Here is an 11,927-nt window from a genome sequence, read left to right as displayed (position 1 = left end):
ATGTATTATACAAATATATACAAAATAATACAAAATGCAAGGTTTTGCACTCTACATATTTGTATTTATACTTCTTCCAAACTAAGCCTTAGTTACTCTCTGTATGATGCCTATGCCGATCTCTCAGCTGCTGTGGGAATTCAATCTTCCGAATCTGATTTTGCTATTTGAAGTTAACTGAAAATTTTCCTCAGGGAAATTGTTAAGACAGGATGAATGACTTAAGTCTTCAACCCAAACCCAGGATTGTAGACAGATGTGAAATTCAAAACTGTATCATTTACCTCAATCTAAATTCTTATCGTAGATTGTAACTTGATCCCTCCATATTAATTCATCTCCTGATTTTGTTTTAGGGAAAATTCTCGATTAGTATCATATATTTTGGGTCTAGTGTCATTTTGGTTCCCAAACTTTAAAATGCGACAATCCAATATTAAACTTTTAAAATGTGACAATCCAGTATCTGTTAATCAGCCGTTAAGTGACATTTTAAATCAATTCAACAACATTCATTGAACATATACAGAACCCATCAACCCATCAATGTTAGTCTGATTTAGACCACCGGACTGGACAATTGAACGGGTGACCCAGCGTGCATTCCAGTTTTCTGTATGTAAAAATATAGAGTATGACATTTGGGAAATGGGAATTGATAAAAGAAAAGAAAAATTCCTCTAGATAAAGCAACATGGAGCATACACAATACACAAGGGAGAGAAAAATACATGCATCTCCACCGAGTTCCCAAACTATAATACTCTAAAGAAAGAATTGCTTCTACTTCTAGCCTAACAACCTCCCTGAATATATAGGTTGTATAAGAACTACCCTCAAAAATAAAACAGGCAATCAAATTAATACAGAGGAGTTACAACATGACTATAAATCAAATCAAAGAGCAGAGAAGAAGAAAAAAGAAGTCTGTGAAAACAGAGACAGAGATCGGGCCAGCATCTCTCTCTATCTCTACACCTGTTGAGACCGAGCACCATATCCATTAACCCCATTTGCTCCATGGTGGGACTTCTCAGAATTCCTCGACCTTCTCTTTAGAACTATCTTCCATGTAATGGCCTCCAACAGCAAAGCATTGAAACCCAAGAATGCAATTATCCCAATGTATGCTCTCTTCCAGTTCTCATTATCAAGATCCAATATGTCGAAGCCTTTGAAGATGTTGACGACACTAAGGATGATGACACTGTAACCAATTGAGTGGTGGTAAATGTTCCAGTAGAATCTGTACTTGTGATCCTTCTTGGGTCTCAGAAGCAAGGCAAAGACCTGTATATATGACACAAGACAAGAAGCATCTGTTAGAAGGTTTTGATTTTTAATTTAACATCTTGGTTCATCATCTACAATAGATAGAGCAACAGCATGTACCTGAAGAGTGCCAAGGCAGAAGAGGACGATCCCTATGTTCCTGTGGGCACGATGCACAATGCCGGAAGAATCACTGCCGAGTTTGATTCCGGTAGCCCATCCGGCAACACCAACGATGTAGGCAGAAGTCTGGCAAGCAACATGAAGGTAAAACCATGCCGGATCTGCAGACTTGAATACCTTCAAGTATCTTGCTATGATGGCACCGAGAGGCATCAACGTACCCCAACTGACGGCATTTAATACTCCATGAACCTGATATCCAGTTGGGTTCCAGAATTAGTCCTCAAGAGTTTGAGATTTGATTAAAATAACTAGAGAAATTTTTTTAGGGAACTAATGAATCACTTACATTCCTCCTCCTCCTGATTGAGCTCCCTGTGGTTGTCGCCTCTCCTGAAAGTAAATTCAGAGTCGCTCTAGAATTGACGTTGTCTCCACTGGTTGAATGAATGGAAGGAGTATTCTGACTAAGTGGACCCACTTGCCAGAGGTGATTCACAGTGGGGCTGTTGTTGGGTAATTGCAGAGTAGCAAAAATTATCATCTCTTCGTTACCATAAGTCGCCGATAAATCTGAGACTTCAAAACTAAGACTCCCCTGCTCCAGACGGGTACTATAGCTAGTCACAGGTGATGTGTAAGCAAGGACGGTGCCGTTGGAGTGCTGGTAAGCAACAAGAGACTGTGCTCCAATCATTCCAGTCGAGCTTGGATTGATAGCCCAAGCAACCCAATTAGAGGAACTAACGCCGGTGTGTCTATAGGCGATTCGGAGGGTTCCAGATGATTCATCGTAAGTCCAGTGGAGGAAGGAATTCAAGACGGGAAGACTAGTGCAAGAACTGAACTGCGTATTACTGGAGAAGGAATAGCTTGAGCAGGCTTGAGCAGAGGACGAAGGGTTCCCTGTAGTGTTGTTCTCCGTCGTGGTGGTGTTCTCTGTGGTTGTCGCCCCTCCTGAAAGTAAATTCAAAGTTCCTTTGGATTTGACATTGTCTCCACTGGTTAAATGAGTGGAAGGAGTGTCCCCTTCAAGTGGACCCACTTGCCAGAGCTGATTCAAAGTGGTGCTATTGTTGGGTAATTGCAGAGTAGCAAAAATAGTCATCTCTTCGTTCACATAAGTCGCCGATAAATTTGAGACTGTAAAACTAAGACTCCCCGGCGCCAGACTGGTACTATAGCTAGTCACAGGTGATGTGTAAGCAAAGGCGGTGCCATTGGAAAGCTGGTAAGCAACAAGAGCCTGTGATCCGATCATGCCCGTCGAGCTCGGATTGATAGCCCAAGCAACCCAACTAGAGGAACTAACCTTAGTGTGTCTGTAGGCAATTTGGAGGGTTTGAGATGATTCATCGTACGTCCAGTGGATGAAGGAATCCAAGACGGGAAGATCATTGCAGGAACTGAACTGCCTGTTGCTGGAGAAAGAATAGCTTCGGCAGGTTTGAGCAGAGGACGAAAGGAAGAGAGAAATAAATACACATAAAAACAGCACAGGACTGAAAACTCTAGCCATGATGAACGGTGTGGTCGATAAACGAGAGAATTCCGAAGTCCGTAGATTGTGGCTTTATTTTATGATTCCCTCTGTAGGTCTACTCAGTTTCAGGATGAAAGATTCTTATTGATTATTACAGTAGTAGAGATCCCAGTTGGAATTGTCCCCCAAAAAAATAAGAAATGGAAAAAGAAAGAATTTCGTCGGAGAAGAAAAACCCAAACTCCTCTGTAATCTAAAAGACGGAAACAAAACAGGAATTCAACGTACCCAGATAAGATCAAGAGCTGGAAACCGGTTTTAAGAATCAGTGCGTCTCCAAAGATCCTGGAATCGATCAATACGGGCTTTCTCCTATCAGGGTACGAGAGAACCTGAAGCTGTCTCAAAGTGGAAGGAGTTCAAAAATGTGGGAAGAGAAGGACCAAGGATGTGAGGGAGAAAGAGGAGGGCGATAGGGTTTATAAAAGAAAAAGAAGCAAGGCTGTTGACTGGTCTGAATGGAAAGTTCTATTTGAAGAGAGAACAGAGAAGAAGGCTCTAACATGCAATGGTCATGGGGGAGAGGGTTGAAGGTAGAAAGTAGAAACAGTCAGGAAAGTCGCTCCTGCTTTCATTATTGGCTTTATTATATTACTATTTATTTAATTAATTCCTGTAATATCTTTTCCTTATTGGGTCTTACTTCTTCTTAATAACCTAATACCTAACCACTTTTTTCTTGTTTTCCCACCTGTGCACTCCGTTCAAATTGGACGACGAGAGAGACAGGGAGAAACTTAGAAAGAGGGATTTTCAACGAAAGTCGGCTTGGACTAAACTCAGGGTCGGGGAGTTCCGCGTTGTATACTATTCATACATACATGATACAATCATGGACTTGTTCAGTTGTTTCTTTTTGGTTTTTCAATTCTCAGGGTTCGTTTCGTATGCTTAACTCTTAATTGAGCTGCTTCCTGGAAAGCCCGTACTGTACTTTGAAAAATCCCCCCACTCCCAACTGTACTTTTGAACCTAAAAATTCTTACCCTGAACTGAATCATCATTCTATCTTTATCATTTTAGGTTCGATTTAGAAAGAGTATAAATGCAAATATTATATCATATACAAACAAAATAATACAAAATATAAGGTTTTACACTCTATATATTTATATTTGTAATTACAGTTAGATAATAACTGAAGATGGTATTTTTTTTAGAATCTTGAAAAGGGTAGATTGATAAAACCTCCCTCCAAGTTATCAATCATTGCTAATTTTTTTTTTTTTAATCTTGGTAATTGTAATCATCTCCTCTGAACTTTTTGATATAGTTGTAAGTATAATATTATAACAAGAGGCACAAAAATGACTAAAATGCTTATATAGGTATTTTGACTAAAATGTTTATTTTTCAAATTCTCTTCATATAAATCCCTACCCCAAACTCTTTCAATCTTTTCTACCAAAATTGATTTATATTACAAATTTGCCTTTCATATCAATCACTCAAAAGTAAAACTGCAACTTTAAACTCTTTTTTTTTTTTTTTTTGCTGTTGTATCTTGGATATTTTCCGTGTCTTTTGTTATAGGATTTTAATAAAAGGGGTCTGCTTGCAACTATGTCAAAAAATTCATAAGAGGTGATTGCAATTATCAAACTTAAAGGGAGATTTTAATAACAGTGAAAAGCTTAAGGAGAGGTTTCAGCAATATATCTTTTTGAAAATGTTGAATTGAAAAGTTTATTAACGAATATATGATTTTAAGATGTGGGCCCCTTAATGACTGGAATTAGGAAGAATTGTCTTTGGAGGAGTTTTTCTTTTTTTTTCATTTTTATTTTGACACAAATAAGGCAAACAAAACAGCAACTCAGAGCATCAATCAAGATGGAGAATCCAAATCAGAAGACAAAGCTACCACGATCATGCTGGCAGCTGAAGTCCAGGTGTACACATGTTTGACAACTGGAGCATGTTAGAGCGAATGTCTGCGCCAATTTATCAAGACTTCATGGGGTGGTACAGTGCACCGAGAAGGGGAGAACTTTGGATAGGAGTTCACTGCATCCATGATCAAGGATCTGGTCTGCTGAGGAGAAGAAGTAGACACCTCCAATATAGAATTAATAACAATGAGAGCATCTCCCTTTATTTCAACATGGTCCATCTTTAAAGAAAGCAAGAAACAAACTGCTTCTAACTAGGGTGCTCACGGTTCGGTAGTTTTTTTTTTTTAATCGAACCGGTATTACCAGTTTTTGGAAAACTAGTAACTAAAACTAAATCGAAATCAGTCGATTAACTGGTTGATCGGTTCGATTTGTCATTTTTTTAGTTTTTTTTATTTTTTTAATAAATATTATAAATTATATATAAATATATAATAAAAAATTATAAATGTATATAAAATATTATATTTTAAATAATAAATAATATATCATATACTATAAATATATATAATATACATGAATATATATGTATATAAAATATATAGAAATATATATATATACCAGTGGGTTCAGTTAACTGCTGGTTTTCTATATTGATTAACCAAAACCAAATTGGTACCTTTGGTTTTTTAAAAACATCGAATGAACTGATTCGATTAACCACCAATTTTTTATATTGGTTAATCAAAACCGAACTGCTACCTTCATTTTTTTTTAAAAACACCAAATCAGCTGATTCGATTAACCGATTTTTTGATTCGGTCGATTTTTTCAATTGGTTTGGTTTGGTTTTTCGTTTTTTTTTTCTCACCCCTACTTCTAACAAAGCCATTATGCAGTTCTTTTGGGGATCCGAGTTATATAATTAATTTTTGGTTTATGATGAAAAAGTTATAACAATACAAATATTGTTGTAGAAATTCAGAAATGTGTAAACGATATGAGGGGTGAGAGAATTGCCATATCTTTGGGTTACAGGCTTTGTGGAAAGTATAAAATCGTGCAAGTACTATTTAATTAATGTAATTGACTTTCTTTTCCCGTCGTCTATCTTGTTTCCAAAGAAAAAAATCGTGCAAGTAGAATTTCATTTGTGATTGGATATTTCGGCGATGTAATTTGCAATCATTTGAGAGCTTGTGTTTTGTTATAATTTTTTGAGATTAACAATTGTGCAAACACCCTGGGAACACATTATACATTCCCGATCTGCTATTCAGATATTGTTCTCACATCCTTATCGACATAGAGCACCACGTGATAACATGTTCCTATGAATGACAAAGAAGATATTCCCCATATGCAGCTGTTATATCTCATCATTCTCGTGTAAAGATGTGGGGACAGTTTATGGGTAATAAATCAAAGCCCCACATTATACAGCCTCACATAAGGAATATCTCTTCATGAATATGTGTAGATGGATACATGTATCATAAGTAGGGGTGTTCACGGTTCGGTTATCTAAATCATGGACATATTTTGCAAATAGAATCAATGGTACCAGTTTTTCCATCTCTCTAAACTGAAATCGAATCAGTATCATTGGTTAATCGGTCTGCCAGTTTTGGTTTTTGACTAGTTTGGTTCTTCGGTTTTTCAGCTTTTTATATTTATAATATATATTATATAAATATATGCATAATATTATATTATAAATAATAAATGATATATAATATATTATAAATATAATATCAGTATATATGTATATATATAATGAATATATATTTATATATAATATATAAAAAAATATGTGGCATATATTAAAAAATATATAAAATATATATATAAATATATATACTGGTCTGTTCGGTTAACTGGCAAATTTTTTGTAGGTTAACCAAAAACCAAAATAATCCTTCGGTTTTTCAAAAATTCCAAACCAAAACCGAATCAATTAATTCAATTAACCACATTTTACAGTTTGATTTTTTCGATTGGATTCAATTTTTCGATTTTTCATGAACACCCTAATCGTAGGGTGTTTGGACAAGTTTTGATTTCAGAGGATGTAAGCTCCTCCTGCAAAGATCCGCAAACCCAAATCATTGTGATTGGGTCTGCTGCCATCAAACAATTCCAACAAAGTCAAGACATAAATGCAATGTAAAAGAGTTTCATGGTTAGCGGTAGGGATCCGTTACCAACACAATGCTCCCAATACCGTCCCATCATGCCACTGTAGCACAGTTGCAACCCTCTCCCTTGTTATCTATGGGAAGTCCGGAGTATAAAAGGTTCTACAGCAAATCTCACGCATAAAAAGGTTCTACTTTCATGGTGAGCCTCAATTTCTTTAGTCAGATGTGCGGTGTTAGAACATGTTTCGTTGGAAGGATATATGGGGAAATGTTCTCGATGTAATGACTGCAGTGGCTTGTTGTGATACTGTTGGAAGCATTTATTGATGGCAGATCCAGATCTGATCTCCATTGTTAGATGAAATGGGCTCTATCCATCATATCCATCATTTAAGATGTATATACCTTTCCACCTATTTATAGTTGGCTAATTATGATTGTATATAAATAGTTCCACTTAATTTAAAAACCTCTCCTGAAGTTTTTTGACAATTATAAAAACTTTTTTTTTAGTTTTACTTTAACAATAACCTCCCTTAAATTTAAAGATCTCGACAAAACCTTCCCCCATTCTCTTCTCATTGGTTTTTCTCGTTGATTTCTTCTTCTTCTTCTTCTTCTTCTTCTCTCTCTCCTCTGTCCCCACTGTCCACACTCTCTTCCATCGAATCGATTGAATCAGAGCAACCGAAGATACTGTTCATCTTCTTCACGATAGCCACGAATAGAGTTTAAGCAATTGTCAGCAGTGACCTCCTTAAAGCTCTCTCGTTCTCTCATAGGAACTTGAGGTTTTAGCTAAACCTACTAAAAATCAATTTCAATCTGCTGCCCAGCACAAAGCAACAGAAATGAATAGTGAATGAAAAAGAACCTGCAATTGGTCACCACCATGCGCTTCAACCTCTCCTCACAAGACGAGAGGACCAAAACACTAAAATTCTTAAATGAACGCGACATCAGTTCCAACGCCTCGTTGGTCACCACCATGCGCTTCAACCTCAACTCCTCTAACCACGGGTAAGCCTCAGCCATGGCCGAGATCTAGGGATACACATACCCTCCCCCTCCCCTCCGCACGAGATTGAAATCAGCAAAATGTGGTTTCCCCTTGAGCAACATAGATCGGACCTCTAAGAACCGCCTGATCAGTTGTAGAAAGAGCTTGTCCCTTATGTCAATCTCTCTCCTTATTGAATCAGATCAATGTATGATTTGGTTTCTATTATCTCATCTGTCGTTTCTCTAATTTCTAAAATTTCTTAAATTCTATTCTGGTTCGGGTTGGAGTCATCTTTTCTCTCCATTTGTTTAGTGTTTTTCTGCTTTTCTTTTAGCATCTCTTGTGGGTTTCAACTTTCAAGTTAATTTGGTTATTGTTTTTTTGATTTATTGAGTTTAACCTTTACCGATTTTGAGTCGTAATTTTATCAATTTTTCATGTGAATCAATGACGGAAGGAAGGTTTTTGTTGAGATTTTTAAAAGTTCTGGAAAGATTTTTAGTAAAATAAAACTACAGAGAAGGTTTTATGATTATTAGAAACTTAAGAGGAGGATTTTATATTATATTTTATCAAAAAAGAGGGAGAGAGAAGGGAATCAAGGGATTGAAGATTGATGATGATAGATTGACAATAAAAGAGGGTTTCCCGGAAGACGTTAGAATAGTTGGGAAGAGGCGTTGGACGTTTTTACGGAGTACGGTAGAAAAAAATTGTTAAAACGTGGGGCACAGAAGTCGCCCGTCGGTGTCAAAGACAAAAATGTGTGATGGACGGCACGATGAAGACGACAGGGCAATGGTCGTTGGAGAAGGTTATCAGATGTGGAATAGCGTAGCATGCATGGACTTGGACAGTTGGACGAAGGGCGGGGGACTCCAAAGTCCAAACTCCAAACCCACCAGTTTGGAGATTGGAGTTTGGTCAGACCAAAATGAAATCGAACCACCTTGAACCTTGGCCCTCGGGACAGCGTTGATCGTCAAACATGCCGTGTCGGAGAGACAAATTAAAATAAGTGAAGTAAGTCAAATACGTGGCGACGGCGACTCTGCTATTACTCTCATCTTTCTTTTCTCTTTCGCTGCGATTTTCCAACATCGGCGTTCCCACGGCACGCAACAACTTGACCCCCAATTCATCATCTATCAACCAAACTTCTGGCTGATCTTGAAATTTTTCTCAAATAAAAAAAAGAAAAAAGATGTTGAGCCAGATTGAAGAAGTACAACCAATTAGCCTCATCAACTAGGAAGTACACAGCGTACTGCACCCCGGTCAAGTGTTAAACGTTTCTGCGACATAGGAATTATAAAGTGATCACGGTGGTCGTTGAGGTCATTCATGATTCATGACTGGACAAGGAAAGAGAGGGAGAGACTGGGACCGGCACCGGTAGTGGTAGTGGTAGGGCAAACCTCCAGGCTCCAGCTGTTCGCAAATTGGGTTGTTTGTCAACAAACTCAGGATTGCAATTAACGGTTAACAAATAACAGACGAGCGGGGCGCGATTGTAGGTGGACATCATTAAGCATATTTGCGTTGTCTTTGCGTCACTCCTTCACAATTTCTCTTCCCTTGTTAACCTTCAATTTCATTCAATACGGACCTGGTGAACACAATCAGTTTTTTAACCTTTCTTTTTACTAATGTTTTCAAAACCGAATCGGATCGGAGGGTCAGATTGAAAAAATCGGGAACCGGTTCAGTTTAACCCCAAAACTGTTTTTGACCAAAAACCATTGATTTGGCCATTGAACCACTGATTCAGGTGGTCAGACCGTTGAATCGTTTGACCCAGGAATGTTTTTTGGCCATTTTTTGGGTTTTTTTTATTGTTTTTTTTTTATTTTTTTATCAGAGCAGGCTGTCCATTCAACCTGGAACCAGACCCCAGAATGGTTCCTGTCCGGTCCGCTTTTAAAAGCCTTAGTTTCTACCCTTCACTACATTCACTCTGAAAACAATCCAAATCATTTATTTTTTACTTCATTTTGTTAATTATATGTCTACACTTTTTAACTAAGTTTTTAAAAACTAGACAGGACACAGAACTCTACTTTAGCCACCGATTCCCGGGTCAAATGGTCCAATCACTCAATTCAAACGGACAACCCATTCTGATTAAAAAATTAAAATAAAACAGCTAAAAACTATAGATTAAATCAATGGTTCAACCACCTGAATCAACGAATCATTAACCAAGTCAACAATTTTTGGCCTAGAAACGATTTTATGATGAAACAAAACCGGTTGCCTAAACGGACCAACTGGTATGGTCTGATCCAATTAACCACTTTGGCTTTCATCTGGGTTTCACCAACAAGATTTGATTTGAATCGAAATATTATGAAACCAAACATGGATGGCAAGAGATTGCCGCTTAGATCCAACCAGTTTTCATTATTTAGGGTAGTCCACTGTAACAATGGTAAAATTTGGGGTATCTAAGATTATATCTATTTTGGAACTGAAATGGCCAAAAGTATAATTTTCATAATGTCTCAAAAGTATGCAGTGAGAATATGGAAATGCTTTTGTTCTTTTCATTGGAAACTAGAAAAGTGTGATTGTGATTTGTGAATTTAATCACCCGTGATCCGTGCCAATGCAAAGCGGGAATAGTCCCCTTTTAATATTCTTTTTTTTTAATTGAATATTAGGCAACTAGCGTGGCTAAACACGCCTCCACTTCAAGCCTTATATTTGTTAACAAAAAAACTAGGGCCACAAGGAATAGCGGAGTACTGCACGTCTAGTCTCGTATCACATCCACATCTCACAGATGGCGCCATATTCATATAATGTCTTGGAGCATTTCATGTATTCTTGTAATGCTTTATGTTTGATTGGAGGGCAGTGTGAAGTTGTAGTGTGATGATGTGTATTTGCACTATGATGATGTCCGATCCAATGTGTTCCGAATTAAGATTGTAGTCATATATTCCTGTTAATTGATAAAGTTGAGGTGGAAGAATGAAACCGTGTAACAAGATCAAGATCTGAAATCAAGAATGAAATCAGAGGTTCAAGGAGTTGTTCCCTAGATAGGTACTCCAATATTCAAGTCAATAATGGATGAGATTGGGTGGTCGGGCTGAGCAATTGAGAGCAATGTCGGTCTAAATAGAAGCAGAATATCAGTATGGAGGTTGAAGAGTCAAAAGTCCTTTACCTTGAGCAGAGGTTGTCTCTTTATAGTCGAAGATTCATGTCCTATTCGGATGAGGCTTCCGGGGTTATCGGGATGATGTTGTTTGCCGAGGTCTTCAAGATAAGTCCTAATCCCCTACAGAGCTGTCCTCCTTATCAGTACGGGGCTCCTCTTCTTGGTCGTGCTTATCCATCCTATGTGGCAAAAGAGATAAGATGGCCATCTGAGGCCAATTCAACCATAACCCAAACACCACTACCCCAGTTCCGAAGTCGATGAGTGTAGTGCTCAACCGTGGTATGGCGTGGAAGAGCTTTGTGGTCTTCAGTTGAGGAACTCTTTGGTGAAGTGAACTTGTTCGAGTTGGGCGACCCAGGGTGTAGCTGGTTTTTGGGTGAATCGGTTGGTTTGATGCCCATACCGTTTCCAAGACGGGTTAGTAGGGGCATCATTTCGTTTCCCCGAGGCTACGCGTGTGTGAAGGGCGGTGGCGTTGTTTCATCTTCCCGAGCTATTAGAGGGTGGCATTGAATTGCCATCGTTGATCTGGCTTGATTTGTATCGCTGAGAGTCCTATAAAAGGGAAGTGCAAAGCATTTTCACTTTGTCATTTGCAAAGAAAACTTTCTGGAGTTCAACAAGAAGTAGTCTTTGTATCGGCCTGGTGCTTCGATTTCCGCAGTCTAAACTTGTCATTATCGCTTGGTAAGATGTCTTCTTCCTCATCCGTCGATTCTTCTTGCCTGTCCTCTTCCTTCTCTTCATCTAGTAGTGAGCTCGAGCCGGGGTCTCTCGTCGAGGCCACCGCGCTTGCAGTTCGTGAGGCCGATGGCCAGGGGGCCGAGGTTGATGAGCT

At 38.3% G+C, this 11,927-nt stretch overlaps 1 protein-coding gene across 1 annotated transcript; it reads right to left on the bottom strand.

The window, feature by feature from the left end:
- Positions 1-655: 655 nt before the first annotated feature.
- LOC104594193 (cytochrome b561 and DOMON domain-containing protein At5g47530-like) lies at positions 656-3,531 on the bottom strand. The gene is made up of 3 exons (XM_010254379.3): positions 1,745-3,531; positions 1,393-1,647; positions 656-1,290 (listed from the first exon to the last, which is right to left on the bottom strand). The coding sequence occupies exons 1-3, from the start codon at positions 2,912-2,914 to the stop codon at positions 973-975; spliced, it is 1,743 nt and encodes a 580-aa protein (XP_010252681.1). The 5' UTR covers positions 2,915-3,531; the 3' UTR covers positions 656-972.
- Between the last annotated feature and the right edge of the window lie 8,396 nt (positions 3,532-11,927).

Source organism: Nelumbo nucifera, chromosome 1 (genome assembly GCF_055504915.1).
Source record: "Nelumbo nucifera cultivar China Antique chromosome 1, China Antique-T2T, whole genome shotgun sequence".
In the NCBI taxonomy this organism is placed as follows: domain Eukaryota; kingdom Viridiplantae; phylum Streptophyta; class Magnoliopsida; order Proteales; family Nelumbonaceae; genus Nelumbo; species Nelumbo nucifera.
The sequence above is the reverse complement of the archived record's forward strand: the minus strand, read 5'-3'. Positions and strand labels throughout refer to the sequence as shown.